Source organism: Symphodus melops (assembly GCF_947650265.1).
Source record: "Symphodus melops genome assembly, chromosome: 11".
NCBI lineage: Eukaryota > Metazoa > Chordata > Actinopteri > Labriformes > Labridae > Symphodus > Symphodus melops.
The window spans coordinates 9315630-9337434 of NC_136701.1; the positions used below are offsets into that span (position 1 = coordinate 9315630).

At 39.4% G+C, this 21805-nt stretch overlaps 1 protein-coding gene across 2 annotated transcripts; it reads right to left on the reverse strand.

Annotated features, from left to right (window-relative positions):
* Positions 1-1062: 1062 nt before the first annotated feature.
* macroh2a1 (macroH2A.1 histone) lies at positions 1063-20121 on the reverse strand. 2 transcript variants are annotated; one of them, XM_079355871.1, is made up of 9 exons: positions 19715-20121; positions 18139-18339; positions 16588-16694; positions 16272-16463; positions 15913-16020; positions 10219-10309; positions 7536-7625; positions 3429-3603; positions 1063-2596 (listed from the first exon to the last, which is right to left on the reverse strand). In XM_079355871.1, exons 2-9 carry the CDS (start codon positions 18308-18310, stop codon positions 2431-2433), a joined length of 1101 nt encoding a protein of 366 aa, XP_079211997.1. In that variant the 5' UTR covers positions 18311-18339; positions 19715-20121; the 3' UTR covers positions 1063-2430. The 2 variants fall into 2 exon arrangements, with proteins under 2 accessions (XP_079211997.1, XP_079211996.1); XM_079355870.1 differs by lacking the exon at positions 10219-10309 and adding an exon at positions 11820-11919 and having other exon boundaries at positions 19715-20120.
* Positions 20122-21805: the final 1684 nt, after the last annotated feature.

The window sequence follows — 21805 nt, forward strand, 5'->3', positions numbered from 1 at the left end:
TTACAATTTAATTAAAAAAGTCAGGTAAAACAATGTTATACACTGTCTGGTTTTGAAACAAAAACTAGTCAGGGAAAATGCACATGGTTCAGATAGATGTGGTTCTTTAAAGAAATTTAAGAAGAAGGAAATGAAGTCAAGTTAAGGTCAGTTAAAATAATGCAGGTTTCACCTTTGGAACAAAGGTTGAAAGTTCTGTCTTTGTTTTGTTTATTCAATCAATTTACGACAACCACCTCCTGATGTGGACTTAAACACAACAACTTTCCCATGATTTTCCACTGCTATAATTACTGTGGAAAACGTCATCTGAAAAAACACTGAATAAGTTGTAATTAAATAATTTAATCGAAGATGAGCAATCAGACTTGTATTAAACGAAAGTGTTGAGTTAAAGCTCCTTTAAGCCTATGCTCAGGTCTCATTTGTAGCCCCTAACTTTATTATAAGGATGTCTTAACATCTTCCCCTTTTCTTATTAACACCATTTTGTCCTCATTAGTAGAAGTAGAGGAGCAATCTGGAGAAACCTGACACTTTGAATGTGGCTTTTCAATCAAATCATGTCAATTTAACGTGCCAGTCCTCTGCAACAATTTATGTTCCCTTTCATAGAGGTGAGCTATATCATTTCTCTCACACACACACACACACACACACACACACACACACACACACACACACACACACACACACACACACACACACACACACACACACACACACACACACACACACACACACACACACACACACACACACACACACACACACACACACACACACACACACACACACACACACACACACACACACACACACACACACACACACACACACACACACACACACACACACACACACACACACACACACACACACACACACACACACACACACACACACACACACACACACACACACACACACACACACACACACACACACACACAGGTTCTTTCGCTCTTTGTCTGTTTTCTCTTGCAGGCCCTTTCTCAACCTTTATGGGAATTCTTGACTGCACCTTTAAAATGATGTCATTATATCAAGAGGAAAAAAAAACATGTTTTAAAGGCATTTTATTATTGGAGTGTGTAGAGACTTTTTTTGTAGTCATCAATTATAGCAATTCTTTAGAAAGCAATTTACATGTTTTTCCTCATAAGAAAGTTAGGCTTTTGAAAAGTCCAAATGCAGCAGAGCAGTCAGGTTCCTTGTGTGTGTCCATCAGTCCCAATTCAAATCCAACTCGAATCGACCTGCTTAAACAGCGCCTGCATGAAGAGGCTGCTGCTGCACAGAAAAATGTGACGAGAACGCAAATTCTTGATTACAGGGCGCCATCTAGTGGCTGCTGAATGAATGAGCAAAACAAAATTAAGTAAAGGAAAGCCTCTTTTTCCACGGCCTGACAAGAAAAAAAAAAAAGACATATATAACACAAAATGGACACTTCTTTACTCCAAAGCACCTTTTAGAATCATTTTGAAAATTAAAATAGAAAATAAAATTTTGACTTTGTTACAGTCCAATATTTTACTATAACATTTCACAAATACTCCATCTATATAAACACAGATATGAACACACAATATAAACCATTTGTGCCCTGCAAAAACCTCAAACCTCTTCACTTTTTATCTCATTAAATGATTTGATTTTACGATAAATGGAGTCCATGGGTTTGCTGTATGAACGCATGATCTTGTACTACGATGAGTACGTTACATATCGGTGGAGGCATGACACTCAACCTGCTTTACCCCGAACTGATGATGTTTTTGTGAATTCAAGGTCTCTGCAGCACACAAGAAGACTTTTCTTTTGCATCACACATCACAGAAACAAAAAGTCATTCCAAAGTTCCATTATATTGGTCTCCTAAAGACCAACAACCAACATCAGATACTATCAACAACAGAAATGTGCCATCACCAAGAACTGGTACTAAAATACACTAAATTGAGTGTCTTGAGTTTATGAGATCAAAATAAAGAAAGCTGCTTTTGCTATCCTTACTTCCTTCACATGCATTAACCCGTATGCTTCGGACTTCTCTGGAAGCCTGATAATTGAGGTGTAGCCATCTCTGTCATATAACATCTTTTACCATGAAATTAAATCTTTATGTGAGTATTTTTACTTTTTAAATCTTTTTTTTCCTCTTTGCACTGTTTGTATGAAAAGACCGTAGAATGAACAGTGCAATTCTTTATCGGAAGTAACAAGTAAATAAGAAATTAAAAACAAGATCTGAAAAATACAAACATAATGCAAAAACAAGTTCCCGGCCTATAGAAAGATTCTTTTTTTTCTCTTCATATTTAGCAAATCACTAGTAAACACCTTCCTATTTCCTAGAAGGAAAACAACAAGAGCAAGGGGTAGAGGGAAGGAGGAGGCAATTACTCCCAAAAGCTTCCAAATCTTTTAACTCGACTCCAGTTTGGCCATTTCCTGCACGTAGATCCCGATGCTCTCGCTGTCGAAAAGCACAAAGTAGACTGTCTTGATAGTGGAAGACATGGTGGCCACAAAGTAGCTGGAGATGGCCTTCAGGATCAGCTGGGCCGCCGTCTGCTTGGGGAAACCATTCCTGACAGAAAAGAACATATTGCTGAAATGTATTTAAATTAACTAGTTTAAGCTCATGACTTGACAATAACAAACAACAACAGAGTGGTGCAAGCAAAGTGTGTGATATTAGCCAAAGCAACATGTCAGCAATCTGGGTTTTTATGTCGATTTCTTTTCAGAGTATCCTCCTCGTCTGAAGCTCTTTGACCCACTTATGTTTAATGTGTTCAGAATGTTTACGTTTTGGAGCTAACCATGTAGCGCTCACTCAGCAGAAGTTTGTGAGCTACAGGCATTACTGTTATGAGGCTGGTTAAACACAATGGTTAATGATATTAGAAACAAAACTGCTTCACACAGGACCTATTGTCAAGTTTAACAAGAAACATGTTGCTCCGCCTGAAATCTCCAATTCTAAGAGACTCACAGAGACAGAGGACTTAACCCAATGTTGTAAAAGTAAGAAGAGTCTTTTTGTTTCTTTTCTATCAGTTCATGAAGAACAATATATACCTCACTAAAAATGATAGTCATTTTTCTGATACTGGTTCCACTTCATGACATGTTGGTGTAAAGCTTTCCACAACATAAAGGAGATGTTTACCACTGTTTCCATGGAAACTACATAAATGCCTGATCTGAATTAGACACTGAAAGAGTCTCGTGAAGCATGTCCAGTTTAAGACTAAACTACAATACAGGATTCTAGTGATCTTCTGAGTGTGTAATAAAAGGACATACTCTCTGTTTATAAAAGCCTCCTACTACAAGCACTAAGAATAGAAAAGTGCATTGTATGTGATTACATGTTGCATTGATTGTCGGCTGTGTTTTTTTGTGTTTTTTTTTACCTCCCACTACCAACGGACGGGAAAGCTACAGACTTGAGTTTCTTCTCGTCAGCCAGGGCCAGACAGTTTTTCACCGTCTTGTCCAGCATCTCCTCGCATTTATCCGAGCCCCAGCCTGGACTGTTGCAGTGGATGACGTACTTCGCAGGCAGACCAAAGCCGCTGGTCAGGACAGCTGAGGGATGGAGACAGAATCAGAAATACAACTTTCATTAGAGAGAGAAACAGTTATATTAATGCAAACAAAAGGAATACTTTAGGACACCCATGGTGACATCTACGGATTGCTTCGATTACTAAATGAGCAGCTTTTTTTCTGGACTATAGCCTTGCATATAAATTGCTTAACTGATTTACAGCTAATCCTTTAAATGAAATTACAACAGGCAACAAAGTGAAAGTGCCATGAAGATTTAACATTAGAAGAGATAAGTCGAAGTAACTGGATGGCGATCATATCTGAGGCTCAAACTAACAGACACCAAAAGGAAAACATGGTTTCACTTCCAGTAAATATTTCACTGTTGGATAAATGTTTATGTGGCAGCTTACAAAACTCTGAAAACATAATGACACAAAATGACAGAGCAATCTCTTTACCAGCTAGGTCATTTAGTCAAACCAGTGCCATAAACACTGTTAAACAGAGATAATAGTTATTGTTCCGCAACATCCTATTTTAATCTGTTTGTTTTCTTTCTTAAGACAGACTCAAGCAGTTGGTTCACATCTGACATCCTGCTCACTTGTCTCAGCTTCGTAAACTGCTTTTGTCAGAAGTCAAAACCCAACAGTTGAATTTGGAGACCTGAGCTGGTAAAATAACACGTTTCTTTGTGGAAAATGCATTTAGCAAATCTCTAAGAGCTTTAAATGGATTGACCAGGGTTTCACAGTGAGGGAGGCCGTTGAAATCGCTTCTCCAGGCAGCAGAAAATGAGTAGAGGTAGAGGAGAAAACACCAAGATGAAAAGGAGGAAGAGAAGACATGAGAGGACAAGCCAGCAGCTGTGGACAAAAGCCAGAGCCTCTGACTCTGTGAAGTGAGACAAAGCTAAAGTGAGATTTTATTAGCCCACAGCGAACATGTGAATCTGGGCAGGAGTGGAGCTGATTTCCAGAAGGAGCAGCGGAGAGGATGGAGACCCTTCAGAGCGGAGTGAGAGCTCGTCTCACTGTGTGTGATCGGGTCAGCAGGTAAAGTGTTCGGATGATAGTGGTGATGATGAGGATGAGGATGATGAGGATTGCAGGTTTCATGACTGCCTGAAAAAGCTCAACATGTTTTATAGTTTGGGATAGAGTTTGTGCTCTGCACATCTGGGAATCACCTGTCAATCAAACTGTGCAGACAGAAAGGCAACATTTCTCCTGATGAAGTTAAAGTCAGCTGGATTTTCTCTTTCAATGTTAACCTGCCCCTTCATCAGCTGTGGATATGTGGATTCATCTTCTCTCTTTATTGTTTTGCGTTGTATTGTGTATTGTAACTAATGTCTTGTGTCCTGCCTGTCTGTATACTGCTACTGGATGCCTTGAATTTCCCTCGGGATCAATAAAGTATCTATCTATCTACCGTAAATTCCGGACTATAAGCCGCTACTTTTTTCTCACACTTCGAGCACTGCGGCTTCTACTCCGGTGCGGCTAATGCATGGATTTTTTATGGGGGACAATGAGCTTGTGCCGCAAAAACATTTGACTTCGTCACGTCGGATCTTAATATCAGTCATTTTGCGCTTCATGCACGCACCCTCATCATGGAAAACACACGGAGAAATACATATGATGCAGCTTTCAAGTTAAAGGCGATCGACCTGGCTGTCAAAGAAGCTAACAGAGCTGCTGCACGTTAAGATGACACTGACAGCGACAACAGAGACTGAGGAAGTGAGTAATGAAGTCATTCTGAGGCAGTGAATGGATGGACTTTTTCTTGTGAAATATATTACGGTCATCTTTTTCATCAGCCGTGTTACAGACACCGTCGGCTAGGCTTCGTGTTGTAACGGTTCATGTTGTAAAGTCAGTAGTTGATAATGTGTTCATAATTCCGATTATGTGGAGAGTCAGTGAATGCACCAGCGAGAACGTGTTGAGTGGCTGTATGAGAGAACGCTGGGGGAGAGAGTTGGATTGTTACGGCAAGTTATGTGTTGCTCTCTGCTGTAAACGGCGTGGTCACGGCCGACAGTGATCGGGTTATTAAAAGTTATTATTTGAACGCTCTCGTCGTCCTTTAACGTCCGTACGGACGCTACAGTATTTGCGGATGTTACCGGTAGCCTACGTCTGTGTAAATAGCTCTTGTTATAGCGTGGACACCTGCGGCTTATAATCAAGTGCGGCTTATATATGTACAAATACATTTATTTACTTATTTTTAGCCGGTGCGGCTTATATCCAGGTGCGCTCAATAGTACGGAATTTACGGTATCTATCTATCTATCTATCTATCTATCTTAATCCATAAAAGGGCTTCCTTCTTTGCTTTCTGGCTTCCTGAGATGTTCACTCAACTCACAATACAATTCACAACACTGAGTTCACAACACCATTCTTTCAAGATTCATTTGGAGATTATTTGGAGGCGATCGGAGCTTCTCATTGTGCCGTCGATTAAATGCTGCATCATGTTGGTTGCGCTATTTGTGAGGTTCTCCGTGTTCTTGCAATATTTGTGCACAGTTTCTGTCTCGTCTGTTATCTTCTCAACTCATTCATTTTCTGTCTTGGGGAATAAAAATTAAATAACGACTGCCTATTACAACCATCCTCCCCTGCTCTACAGCTGCTGACGCTCATGATATCACTGAAATTAATTTTTCAGAGTAGCGATTCGAACCTTGACACCTTTGAAAAGATTTTTCACTGCCTCACGATTAATCTTTACATCCCTATGAATTGCTGGTTTTAGCCCAAGTAATGAAAGGTCCTTTAAAGTGTCAGTTAAGTTCTCCTCTACATGCAGTTGATTAGAGAGTCCCTATAAAGCTCTTTACTGTGTCCAATCCTTTTCTGCTGAAAAACACATGCTACTTTACTAGAGGCATGAATCATTCATACATTTGTGCTTAAAATGCAAAAACTCGTCTATCACAGATAGTCAGATACCTTACACAAGGGAACATACAGTTTCACATCAAAGAGTCTGAGAACAAATAATAATGTTCTCTTTCAGAACAGAAAGGATCTCGATACAGGACAGGACTGAAAAGGTTTCATTGAGACTATATTCATGTTGCTGAGGCACCTTCAGATGTAACCAGGCACATAAACTAATAAATAATAAATAATGGCCAAGTAATAGGACAAAAGGAAAAGAATCTTTTAAAGAGGCTCACTTTAAAATCAGAGCACCTTCATGAACAGACCAGGCATTACAGGTTAAATCAAGTTCTACTCATTTTGGACTATTTAACTAAACTTCTTCTAAGTCTTGTACGTGCATGACCTTGAAATTGAGAAGTTTCCCTCAAATAATCCAGATGAAAAGAAAAAAAAAACCCTTTACACGCACTTTAAACATCCTGAAATACTTTCTTTGACAGCTGTTCTGAAGCAGATGTGGTCAGGATGACTGTTTGGCTGATCCAGATCCCCCAGAATCTCTGACAGGCTCTGCTGGCTGTTCATGTCTGCTCACTCACCTGGTAATCTATTTATGAGCTCCAGTAGAGAGCGGGATTATGATGCTGAGCTGTTTGGCTGAATGTGAGAGAGAGAGAGCAGTGGTGAAGGTGGGGAGTTTTGACAAATCAAGTGTGAGTGACGAATAATTAGAGAGACGAATGGAGAAAGAATTAGCGAGGGACAGAAGGAGGGGATGGAAACAAATGGACTGAAAGATAAAATCATCTGTAAGGGCTCAATGCAGCTCCCTGAGGACCGAAGCCTGTAGATTCAGTATGGAGTTGCCAGGAAAAACTATCATGTGCCAATACTGTCTTTGATCTCTCACAGTTCCTCTCAAAAGTTGAGTTTAAACTAAAACTTGCAGTATCTAACCTTTGAGAAGGGAAGAATGTCAGATCGGTGCCTTCACACCCAAAGAGCCCATTCTTTCTGCAGGTACGCAGCACGTCCTCCAGCATAGTCTGTACTTACCACCAGCCACCTCCAGGGGGCCGTTCTTCTTCTTCAGCTCCTGCACCGCATCCGTAAACTCCTTCCCTCCCTTCTTTTCCAGAGCGTTCCCTTTAAACCAAGGAGAAGACTGCAATGAGTAAATCCTCCCATGCTGCTGACGGACAGCCAAATAAACAGAGCGCAGGGAGGGCTTTAGGTGACGTCATGCAGACAGATAGGCAAGCAAGACAACATGGAGATGGACACAAAGACAGGTTAGCAGCGGGACAAGAGGGCTGTCTTCTCTGCATCTTGAGAGTTCACATGCAGCCTACTGTACTGAGCTTCTGTTATGTTGCTTGTACGACTGAAAATGTCTAACGAGGAAATTGCAATGTTTTAGTTCTGCCTTTTCCCAAATGATTCACTCTGAGTCAGTAAAGTTATGCATGAGAGGCCTCGGTCCATAATTACTTCCCTCCGTCCTCACACGCTGCCTTGGACTGAGTGTATTTTCTTTCACTTGCATTCAACATGAGGAGTGGAGAGTTTGTTTCCAAATTCCTCTCTTTCTGTGATGTTTGCACACTCACAAGTAAAAAAAAATTTAAAAAAAAATTCAAAGCAGCATTGTGAAGTTCACGCCATTCCACACAGAGAAGACCATCAGGTAGAGTTAGAGCTAAAGAGAGAAGCCATGAAGGAAACTGAAGAGGACAGAGCAAATTTAAGTCCAAACTCACAAGAGAAATTCATTTTCTGGCTGCTCTGTCATGCAGTAAGATTATATGTGAGATTAAGGTCACCTTCTTTTGAGAAAAGTAATCAGCAAAAAAGAAAAAAAAGAAAAGAAAAATGGTGCAGTTTAAGAGCTTTTGTTAAAGTTGATAGTTTACATAACGTAACTATGTACTAAGATGTTGCTTATTGATTAGGAGTTAAAAATAAAGGTTCAGAAATGTGTCTCAGCAGCGGGCTGACTTTACAGGATGTGGAGGGAGTCTGGGATCAGACATATTTCTGCCAAGTGGAACAAAGTTGCAACAAGCAGCAGCAGACACTAACATACATAAATATGCAGCAAACTGCTCTGTTAAGATCCCATAACTGATGGCATCTCCTCCATGACTAACGGCACTTGGACATTAGACGACTATAAAGCCTAACATGTTGTATACAGTTTCTTCAGAGGGACTAGCTGTAAGGTTGAGGCTCTGTGCATGTGCCTCAGCAGTGAGCAGAACAACACAGACATGTGGACAAGCCAAGCTAAAGGACAAATATTGCTTCTTTTTAAACAGTTTACGGGCTGTCTGTCGCTGAATGATGCAAAAATTAACTTGCAAATCGTTGAAAGATGCTTCAGAGAGGGATCATTTCCTCAGTATAGTTTGGTGGAGGTCAGATCATTGGCTGTGCTTCACGATTCTCTTTAAGACTGAAAACAGAGATGCAATAAACAAGTTGATGCACTGGCACGCACAAGAACACCACACAGCTGTTTATAATCGTTTCAGAACTGTCTAACACTGGAAAGTTTCTCAGCAGCAATCATTTCATCTTTTGTCAAGCTGGTTTTAGTTTCTTGTCAGAGGCACTGCTTGTCAACAGGTGAGGCAGGCAACTGCTTGGGGACCTCAGGCCAGTAATAGACTGCCGAGGGCTGACTAGCTTTAAAGCCCCGCAGTGGCTCTAAATGTTTACAATTTTGCAACGACAGTAGGAAACCTCCCTTAAGAGGGCCCCGTCTGCACTCACTCTCATTGCAAGACGCTGTACTGGATAAGTTGCTGACATTAGCTGAAGAGAAGGATAAAGAGTCCCCTGGAGACGCTGATAATGGGTACTATTATTCATAACATAAAGGTGGTTGGAGGGCCCCTGTAAAATGTCTAGGGCTCAAACAGACTGTAGAATTGCATTGAAAATGCGACAGAAGCAGGTTCCACTTTTTCCTGCGTTTTTTTTTTTTTTTTTAAACTCCATGTGTGGCTTTTTCTGATGAATAAGGGGCATTTTTTTAAAGCAAGACAGTCTGATAAAATCAAAATAGTTTCTTTGTCTTATTCCAAGAGGTTGTTGAGATCATTACAAGGTTTTCCATCTGTCATCATGAACCCTCTTTCGACAAACAGAGCCAAGATGCGGGAGGTTTCCAAAAGCATTCATTTCTGGCCTATAATAATAATAATTCAGGAATCTCTCAAATCTGAGGGGAAAGAGTCAGCTGCCAGCCAACAGCCTTTTGAATGCCGTGAGCTGCCAAATTCAAATGATCCTTTTCACAATGTCTCAATTGAGTTTATGCTCTGAGTTAGGTTTATAAAAAAACATAGCGTGTGACTGTAATTCTCTTTGGCAGCCGATTTGAAAATCTTGGAAAACGACGTTTCCCACAAGCACCCCTAATTGATAGATATAATAGTCCCTGCGTGCACGTTTCAAGCTTCTGCAAGTTCATTTCCACTCATGACACAATAGTTCTTTCAGCCAATGTTTCGCCATGGTAATAAAAGCATAAAAAAGAGCAGCCAAAGAGGTGGGGTAAGAGTCCAAAATGTTTTCTTTATAGCTAAGCATTGGTCAACACATCAACCTAAAATGCAGAGACTACGTGTGCCAGGCTTGTGTTTGTCATCAAACTGCAGAGCGGAATCTGAAGTAAGCAGAAAGAGAGCAGGACGAGCACTCGCCGTCTCCACGGTGACAAAGGTTCCATTACCTACTTCACCACCTGTATAGAGGGAGGAGTTGGTCGGGTGAACGACAGCGTCGCTCTCCACGATGGAAATGTCGGCTTGGACAACTTGCAACTACAGACGACAACAACGACAAACAAACAACAAGCAAAACAACATGGGTGTAAAGACATGGTGAGTGATCAGGAGCAACGAGATGTGACCTGAAGGAGTTCAAGAGGGGTTTGAAGTGTTGAAGAGGAAAACAGACGGAGAAGTGAGGCTGCTCCTTGTTGACTGAGGGCATCACAGGAAACAAGGAGGCTGGGGTGGGTGACATCTTGTCAGTAGGAAGCAGGACTGCACACTGAGCCAGATCTTCTGACTTGATGAAACTCAAATGTTAAATCTCAACTTGTCAATTAATGAACACAAAATGATTCCCTAAGTGCGAAAAAAATCTATTGTAATTTATACGATTTTTTTACCTTTGATCATGAAAGATACTGAGCGTAGTTTTGGATCAAATTTCGGACTGATTGTGCCGTCTCTGTTTCCCGACTCACTACAATGAGCAAAGATCTTTGAGATCACACTCCAGACTGTCGACCTTTCAGCCAGGCTGCAGCGAGAGACCAAGAAAGGTTCATGTCTTTTTCTTTTTTCTCTCATACGTTGTTTTTTTCCCCCACTCCTTGAATGACACTGGTTATAAAAGCTTATAAATATTGGGCAGCCATCTGAATGGAAGACACCCTGGATTGAATCTCAACACATATGGAATGCTACTTTGGGAAAAGCAGCCTCACTGCTTTGAAGAGCTTTGATTAAATCCTTGAATGTCTCCACAGAAATGTCGGTTTTGTTTTGGGGATAGGCTCTTGATCTTCATGAGAGTCTTTCTGCTCTTCATTTTTGCTGGGGAGCAGGTTCAGTCACATGACAGTGTCAAAGTTTAGACCGTCAGAAGGTTTTCACAATGTGAGCAACATAATCGAACAGTTTGCAGCAGACATCAATAAACACGCCAGCAGAGAAGAGCTGAGCTTTTCTAGGTTACAATCGATACAGGCGAATCACAGAGTCCAATTTTAGGCTGCACCTTAGTTTATTTTCAATAATGATGCTTCTAATGTAAAGAGACCAGTGATAGTTTTTCCTTTTTTTCTGGCCATCCACAAAATGACACAGATCCTGTTTTGTTTTTCCAACCTGTTAGCATAAAACTAGCACAGAACCAAGATGTCTTCAGACATCAAGAGTGATGGGAACATTTCAGAGAACGCACCAAATGCTTCCTTACTATGAATCAGGTAATAAATAAACAAAACTAAATCTTAATCAAATATCGTAAAAAGATGACTGCATTAATGAAATGTATTCAACAAACATTTGAAAACAGTGAGCTGAAGTTGATCTATTTTAGATTTTATAAACATCTGGTCTACTGTCCTTAATTTTGACCAAATCAAGTTGCTCAAAGTGTGAAAGAACACTTCAGCTGGTTGAGAAGTCGGAACCTTATTCTTGTAGCTCTTCATTTTCTGATATTTTTTTAAGTCTTGTTAAAAGGTTCAACATTCAAGGATTATTCATCTTAACCCCCACCAGGACCTGAAGGATGTGGAGGGGGGGGGGGGCTCACCTAGATCATCTTTAAGTTCAAGTTCAGCATTGGTGGGGTTGATGACCCCCTCCACGTCAAAGCCAGCCAAGTTACTGACCTCGCTGTGGATAAGGTTGAGCTGCAGGGAGGGAGGGGGGGCATGCAGAGGAGGGGGGGGGAGCAAGGAGGAGGAGGGAAGCAAAGCCATTAAAACCAGATTCACACCACTATTTAAAGGGATACCTTGACTTTTTGATACTGAATTCTTGGTAAATGCAGAATGTATTATTGTCTCAATGTAAACATAGATGCGTCATGTGAGGATAAAGTCATCATATAACAGAGAAAGACACATCACTTCACCACTAACTGTTTCTGCTCTAATGCTCCGAGTGTGACTAACGAGAGAGTTCAGCGGAGGACAGCAGGCCTGCAGGTAGATTGATCAAGAAATGCTAAATTATTTAAAATGTCAAAAGAAAGAGCCGGAGTAATCAGGGACACATGGCTCAGTGGAGTGGAGATAAAACAGAAACACAGTCTGAAGTGTTACAGCAGCTGTTAGCTACTCTGTCCCTGTTAATCCTTATCAGTGGCAACATTAGCGTGCACTCTTTTTCAACACTGAAGATTGAGAATATAAAAAATATAGAGAATATTGTATTTTAAATTGTAGGGGCATTAAGTGGAAATGTTGACAGCACATTTAGAATACATGTCCCTGTTTCATGTCAACAAACCAAACGGGTAGTAGTTTTCAAGGCTGCGACAGAAATGCATTCACATAAAGAAAGTCCCTGATGGATGTTTGGAAGAGGAAAAAGGTGTTTCACAGCGTTATGAAAGACCAAGGGAGACAACTGAGAGAAAAGAAAGCGTTTGTTTAAAAAAATTCCTCCATAAGCTAAGCCATAGGCTGCACGCCAGTATTTAATCAGAGTAAGTATGTCTGCATGTAAACAGGAGTTTTAGCAGAGAAGTCTTTTATAAACAGCTCAGAATGTACGTTTTCATTTTCAATATATGGAAAACGAGAAGCTGCCAATCCTTTATCATTCCATCACTGAGGAAAGTGTGTCAAAGTGTCTTTTGTACAAAAAGAGCTTCTGAATCATTTCAAGAGTATTTACACAACAATACATTATAAAGGATATGTTACATCTTCCATGTCTTACAGTATCCCTTAGGTCCCCTTGTTCCTGTACTATAGCAGATATGGTTTGTGTTTCTTTTGTTTATAGATACACTGTGGGATATTAAGAAACAGAAACATCAAAAGGTCAAGGCATCCTTGTCAGGGTTAGGAATGATCAGTGGAAAGGCAACATCCTGTTAGTGTCTCAGCTTCATTAGTTTTCTGTTACTTGAAGAACTCAAAACTTCAAAAAATGAACTTTAACTTAGAAGTGACAATAGTGACCAAAAGCAGAGCGGTGACATTAAAAGCAAACACACTTCGATCTGAGTTGTAAAAAACACAAAAAAAGGCAGTTAGGATAATGAAGTCTTTAAAACAGAAACAGACTGGCTTTTTTTTTTTTTATTCATGAGATCATTATCTGAATCAGCGGTAGGTTCACTGCATTTGTTTGATTAATTATCTTCCACTTATTCAAACAGCTGCTTTAATCTGAGGTCAGCGACAAAATCGAGCAGCGAGCCATTTCACTAATGAAGAGAGTGTGAGCGAGGCAGACAAACAGCGCGGCTGGGGAGAGTTTGAGCTGAATTTCAAACAATGCAACCAGAATGAGAAGCACGTGTGTTCACTTCATCATGTTTTAGCCTTCAAAGATGTCCATAAAGTCTTCTTCTTGTGCGTTTAACCTACTTTTCTTCAATGATTTTACTATCAGATCAATTAATAAATGGTTAAATCAAACAAAACATGCTCATAATGATGAGCATGGTCTTGTTACCTGCTCTTTCGTTAATGTTAACAGACAAACGGTAAGGTCCTTTACCTGCTTTTGTAAAGTGTCTCGCGATAACGCCTGTTATGAATTGACGCTATACAAATAAAGATTGATTGATTGATTGATGAAAACCAAAGAGTATGATCAGCTTTGAGAGTTTCAGGAAGTGTGCGCTTCTGGTTTTGGTCAGGTAAATAAAGCCAGTATAATATTAAAGATCATCAGTGTCGATACCTGCGGTGCCATTAGCAGCACTCTAAGTCAAAACAGAGCTGAGTCCTTATTCTAACAGTGTAATAGATTGTAAAACAGATTACAGATTATTAAGATGCTTCGTAGGCTTTTGTTACATCATTGAGTTGGAGGGAAAACTTCCCAGAGGACATAGATCAATGGATAAAGCTCCAAACTCAGCTAAGCACTCCATATTTTGTATTTTTGTTTTCCACTCAGTGTTCAGGATCGAACATCATATTAGGCCAATAATTATGACCATGCTGTATCACTGATGAACGCTCAGGAGCAGAAAACTGTGACACTGTTTGCATCATTTTTGAGTCATTCCTTCTCTTACATTTGAACTCCTTCCTCTGCCTTTCATCTTTTGCAAACGTCAAATCTGGGTTATTAGCTACTGATGTTGAAAGTTTAAAGAGCATATGTGACATGGCTTGGAAGAATTTTTGAGGTAAACTGACATCCATGTTTTAATTCAACGGGGGGGGAAAAAAAAAAGAAGAAGGTTTGAACGATCTTTTGTTGTTTTGTGTGCAGAAGACCAAAGCATGGGGAGCTAACAGATCTGAGATACAGATACAGGTTACTACTGACGCACTTCATGTCCTGTTATGTTGCTCCACATGATCAGATATGTTTGCTGAATGAACGCCGACCACCACAGAGGTATTACAGCATTTCTAAAAGAACTAGTGCTGTTGAACAGTATTTCTTTAATCATGATTTACTGCACGATTTCAAAAGTTAATCGCAATTGATGTAATTTCATGTTTGCATTTCCATTATAAAACTGTTTTTAAGCCCATATTTTTAATGCCAAGCAATCTTTATGAGTTAATGCTAAGTACTTGATCTTTTTTTTTAGATGTATTATTTAAATAAGTGCCACACTGCTCCACCAGTGAGGTCTAAAAAACCTGACTTAGAGGTAGGAGACAACTTCACTGTGCTTGTTCTGTGAAATACAAAGTTTACGTTTTTATGAAATAATTAGTGCTGGGCGATATATCTTAAAGCTGGCCTGCAGTCTCATTATAATTATCAGCAGTTGCTTAGCTCGTTGGTGGTATCTCTGTGATTTTTTTAAATTCTTTTTTCCGTTTGACACAAGGAGCATATTTCCTTTGACGTGTTAACTGAGCCATCTAGGAGGAGGTTTTTTTTAAGCAAAGTTAACATCGAAAAGCGTAACTGTTATCAAAAATTAATCTATAAACTTCTGACATTAAAGGCAGGGTAGGTAATTTTCTATCTATAAAGACTGTGGTTTTAATTGTCTTCAATTCACGTGTTCTGGAAAAGAAATGAAGAGAATCCATAATCTGTAGAAGTTGTAAACGCATAAAAATGTCGACCAATGTCGGATCATGCCTCCCTGTCTCCCTGCTCGTTCTCGACCCCATGCATGCATGAGCACAGAGGGGAGGGGCTGAGTGAAGACGGAGCACGGAGAGAATGCTACTTTCAAAATCATGCTAGTTTTTGGAAATTACCAACCCTGTCTTTAAACAAATCCTGATTTAGCCTTAAAAAAACCAAGTAACTTCATCTTTCTATGAGACGCCATTATTAAAATTTCAGCTAAGTTGAGTGATTTCAACTGGTTCAGCTATAGTGGGGAGTAAAGATAAACAGATTGTTTTGAATGAATTAAACATTGTAGCTGAGCAGAAGACAAAATACCATCTCTGGTTTTAGAGTTATTCTGAGCAATGATCTGATAAAACTAGTTACTTTCAAATAAATGTTCTCCCAAACAGAGGGGGGGATTCCCCATGACACAGACAAGACTAACTCGTGTTTCATTCCTCTCGTGTGTGAAATCTTCAACACTGGTCTCCTTTGTCATTTTAGAATAAGGAAGTCCTTTTGTGACATATGTTGCAGCATGTTTTCTCTTTGAAAACAAATACACTTTGGCTTCTTAAGTAGGAAATTAAAACCTGCCTGGGTTTAACGTTTTTCTGCAGAGCACTGACCTTCTGACCCAGAAAGAGACTTTTGGTGGAGAGCACGGTGAAGCTGTCCCCTGGAGATCCCTCTGTGGTGCTGTCTGCAGTCGCTGCCTTGCTCAACTCACCCTGCTTCTGTTGGCGACACAAAATACATGTTACCATCATTGTGACACTTCTCTTTCACAGCAGGAGACTTCTGTGAGGAGGTAAAAAGCAAAATGTACGTTATAATTTAAGACCTCAATGGCATCACCATTAATGCATAAGTGCTGATAGGCCTATTTAGAACATACGTTTACGCATTACGTTGCATTTCTTTCCACAGCAGGAACCTTCAGAGTTCAGATAAAAAGTGTCCCGTGGTCTGTAACATAATGAAATACCTTAGCCTTTCCTCCTGGTTTTCTCCCGCTCATTTTCTTGGCCGTAGATTTCTTGATAGGTTTGGGCTTCTTTTCGGGGGCTGGCGAGACGGGAGTCTCAAGTTTCCCCTTTGCTCCTCTCTTCTTCGCCAGCAGCTCTGGATGAATGTTGGGCAGGACTCCACCTGCTGCGATGGTCACTCCTTTCAGTAACTGAGATAGAAGAAAAATGTTTAGAACGTTGCATGTTCATGCACTGCTTAGAGGATAAAGCTGAGCTGGTTTTACGTTGACATGCTGTACTGAATATGCAACGTGGAAAATGTTTTCAGCAGACCTGGTTCAACTCCTCATCGTTGGCGATGGCCAGCAGGATGTGTCGTGGTGTGACGCGACCCTTCTTGTTGTCTCTGGCCGCGTTACCTGCCAACTCCAAAATCTCAGCTATGATGGAAAAAAAATAATAAAAAAAATTAGAGCAGCTCATCTGTAACTGTTGTAGATCACGAATCGTGAAAAGGAATCAAATTATGTCTACTGATTCTTGGGGAAACTCAGTTAATGTTAACTGAATACATTTCATGTTTTTATATATATATATTAGTGTATGTTTATTTTATATTTGTGTATTTAATAGAGCTGCTCATCTTCACTGGTCTCACCATTTAATTATTCTGTCAACGATTTGACACGATATCATGAGGCATCACGATGGGATGCATCCTCAACTTTCTACATTACTGCACATGGCTACAATAAAGAAAGTCAGCAGATAACGATAAACTATCTGTCTATTATTAGAAACGACTTCAGAAGTCAATTTCAGCATAAATATCTTTACATTGTAAAGCAAAATAAATAAGTTCTACAGATCCAGAAACAGCATTAAATTCTCCAAGCATCGTCAGTTTGCGACAATCAATAAAGTTCTGTTAGTGCATTGATGGCGAATCGTCCACGTCTGGACCGCGACGCATCATACAAACTAATCTAGGTTTCAAATATTAAGTGTGCCTCCAAATGTAACCCCTTACTTGTTTTCTTAGCAAATAGCTCAAGCTGGGGTGATCTATATGTGGACAAAAACAGTAAAGTAGATGTTAGTCTCTTTTTGGAAATTGATCCTCAGCTTCAGCTTATGTTAAGTTATGCGATTGCCGTCCATCAGGACCTCATGCCACAGGAACAGTTTCTTCCCCTCAGCTATCAGCCTCATGACACACAGACTCTCATCAGCCCCACAGTCAGAAAACAATAACGTGAAGGCTGGAACGGATTTTATTTGTTACATTAATGCACACTGGACTCGTTTTTCTTTACATGCACTCTGTGTGTAGATATATATACTGTACATGGAAGATTTGTTTAACTGCACAGATCCTTCAATACATATTTTGTGTTTTTTATACACACACATATATATATATATATATATATATATATATATATATATATAAATAAATAAATGGTATTGCTTTTATATTTTACTTCTTGCTTTTTTTGCTTTATTTCCTTTGTTCATTGTTTTTGCACCAATACACCAAGACAAATTCCTTGTATCTGTGAAGGTACTTGGCAATAAAACCTAATTCTAATGTTAGAACTGTGACGTCAGCAGATGTTACTAAATACAGAAATGTTGCCATTATCACACTTGTGTCAAAATTAAGGTAAACAAAGTCCTAATTTTTAAGTTGACTTCAGATAAATGTCTTCTCTGTTTTTTAAATGCCCTAAATACAATAACCCAAGAACCTAATGCTTTGTTTTGGGACAAAAAAAAAAACAATGACAGAAAAGAAAACCCTGGAAAATGTTGATAATTTGTCCTGTGTATTTTCATCCACATTTTTAACCTTGCAAAATTGTGTGAACCACTATAACTCACCAGTGAGATATTCAAGGACAGCAGCCAGGTAGACAGGTGCCCCCACCCCTATGCGATATTTGGGCAGGCCTCTCTTGATGTAGCGCAGCATGCGCCCCACAGGGAAGATGACCCCGGCCTTGGTAGACCGGGACGTCTTAGTCGACTTCTTCTTTCCTCCTCGGCTGGACATGGTGCTGAGTCTGCTACCAGGGATTGGCTCTAGAAGAACAAATCAACAGAGCACATTAACAGATCTGTATTACTCCAAGTGATTAACATAATATTAATTTATACTTTACTATTCCTGCAAGTGGAAATTTGGTTTAGACTGTTTAATGAACATGAACACACACGGGCCAAAATACACACACATGCACAAACAGGATAATCTTATCTTATGGACATGCACTCATGGAGAGGTCTCAGAGTCAGACAGACTTGAACCGGTGACCCTCCCAACCCGAGTCCCTACAGACTGAGCTACCAACGCCCCAGTTCATAAATAAGTATGTTTATATAAATATAAACATACTATGATACAGACTGTCTTTTATCAATGAAAAGACTGACAGGTTACATTAGCTGTAATATTTTTCCAAACAAACTTTATTCTGCCCCCCCAAAAAAACTCAAAAAATGAATACCATACCATTGGTATTAAGTCCTGTCACATAAGTGAATGCATTTCCCACTTGTAATTATGATTTCACATATTTTTTAGATCACCCGAGGACCAAGAGCAATGGGAGGGAATTGTTTCTTTTTTTTAACAAGATCTACTGTAGGCCTATACTACTGTCTGATCACACGAGTATTTAATTAATAAAATATTACATTAGCATCCTGATGTGGTGATTTATTAAATGTAATTATGCAAACGACTACCAGTTAAATAGTAGGTTCAACTACAATAAAAGCAATGATTATCCGAGTCAAACCAGCGGTATGACAAGCAATGTGACGTGTGTTTCTCATTGCACCAGATGTCGACATCAATTATCTGTCTGTGACGGAATCAATTAGAAACAACAAAGACAAGGCTGTTACCTGGACATGCGCTAATAAACGAAACATATTAAAAACACACTTTACTCTAACTAATATCAAATGTTATTGATAAACAGACAGCAGACGCTACATTTGCAGAATTGGTCAGGTAATGTGTGTGGTGGGTTTAAGCGCCACACTGGGCATTTCTTCCTGACAGACAAGACAGCGATTTCCGCATGCCAACAGCCCGCCTGATATCTCAAACCAGCAGCCTAAATTATATATCCATAGACCAAGCGACTGAACAAATGCAGACATGGAGCTGTCAAACGACCTGCGGACATTTCTACGTTGTAAGGTCAACGAGCTTTCTGGTGGGAATAACCCAGGCACGGTGGTGTCCGCTGCCCGCTCCTCCCTCCCTCCCCTCCCCGCCTGTCAGCTCCAGCACACGGTCTCCGCTCTGGGCCTCCATACCAGGAAAAAAAAACAACGAAATAACAACGTTAACAGCTCCGGTTAGCGACAGAAAACCTGCACCGCTGACAAGAAGCGGACTTATTAGACAGGACAAGTATGTGTGCAAACCCGGTGGATTACTCACATGACAGGGCAGAGCGGAAAATGTCTCCCGTTCTCCGGTAACAAGCCTGGGCACAGTCCTCCTCGACTCCCACAATCCACAGCGAGCCGGCGCTGCTGCAGCTGCTGCCCGTGGAGCGAAGTGCTGGAGAGCAGAGTGAACCTGCGACCGAGCTGATCTTTAACCCTTTACACATTTACATTATCAAAGTAAACACGTGCTTTCAACTAAGACACAGACTGTTTAACAAGTGTAAGGAGTTAAAATACACTTTATTTGTTTGTCCAGTTTTCAATGAATATTTGATATGTCATTTATTATTTATTTCTGTTAAGTATTTGCGAATGTTATCTTAATGAGTTATGTGTATGTGTATTAATAAATGTATGCTTCCTTGTTTTTTTTTTCTTTGCTGTTTCTGAACCACTTGAGTTTCCGTACTTCCTTCCGTTCCTCACAGGCACAGCTGAGGTTAAGTTTGATGTGAAAACAACAACAACATTACTGCGTCATTACCTTATTTACTTTGGAAAATAAGTGATTTTAGTTGTAATTTTCGGTTTATTTTGTAAACTCGAAGTAATATCATGTTAATCCGTCGTTTTGTTTTAGTTTTGAGAAATTTTACATTACTTAATACTGTTTAAATGTAGCTGTTTGGCGTGAATTAGGATTCAGTTCCTGTCACATGATTAAATAAACTGTAGGTTTTCTGAGATGTAATTGTTATTGTTTCTGTGTATGTGCTGGAGCAGAAGTGCATAATATCCAGAGGGCAAATTTAATGTGTTTTCTTCAGCATGTATGTTTTTATGTATTCTTACTTTGTGATTCGTTATACAGCCACATGCTGTTGTCTATTTTGTCCACTAGATGTCACTGGTTTACCATTTTATATACTGTTTCAAGTATACATATCAAGTGTTTCAAATACACTGTAAAACAGATGTTTTTATGCATTTATAGCAGCTCTTGAGAATAAATGTATACATCTAGGCAAATACTTACAGTAATATTGATTGTAATGCATTTCTATGTAATTTAAATAAGCTATGAGCACCGGACAGTGCCGTTTTTCATTGATGAGAGAGAAGAGGTGCAGAAAACCAGAATGCAAATTAATTTTGTTTTGTCTTCTGCAGTTGAAAAATAAAAGCATTTGTTACACGAGCATGTCGATGCTAAATCTTACATTGTGTTTTTACACATTATTTGACCAGGGCCGTCAGTAACTCTAGGCACTCATATTCCCCTGCCCCAAGCCCTTATAAATTCCTAATGTTTGCAAAGCTAATTACTACATTTTACAAGGGTTCCCTTCAAATGTAGTCAAAAAAGTCAAATCAAGATGAGGGAAATATAGTGCCATTTTTTTTATCACCACTCATTTTGAGCTCAGAGGGAATTAACATTTTTTAGTATACAGCTAGCATACAATTATTCCTCTAAAAAAGGTGCACTTAAATTAACTTAAAACATGCATTAATGTTTTAACTCAAGAAAATATAATCAGCTATCTCGGGCACAAGTGACCATTGCTATTTCATTTCTGTTCAGTCAAAAACAAAAAAATAAGATGAAGAGATTGAATGCTGAATGACATGTATTAAAGATTAAAAAAAAACAAATATTGAAAACATAACATAGATATTGATAAAGGCACACTTAACTGGTGTTTCCTTACAGAACCCCTTAAGTCCCGAAAAGTAAAAGATATATTGTGCCCACAATCATTGAAGTTTGGGAGCCACTTGTTCAAGTTAACATACTTCATTATGCTCATTATGCTAAATAAATAAATAAAACCGAATTTCCCCTCGAGGGATTAATAAAGTATATAAAAAAAATAAAATAAAATAAAATAAAGATGCTGAAAAGCTATTTTTTGTTCATAGTAATGAAGCGAAATGAAAACAATAGTTTTGAAAAAGCCTTCAGTCCTCTGTGCAGGTGTACGTCCACATGCATGGACTTAATGTATTTACACATTGCTGTAATCTATAGTGAATATGCCAGTTTGACCTGACACAGCCATCATATAAATATATCTCATTATTTTATATCTAAAGACTGCCAAAGTGTGCCATTCTTTCTTGCGGTTTACTTTGGGGT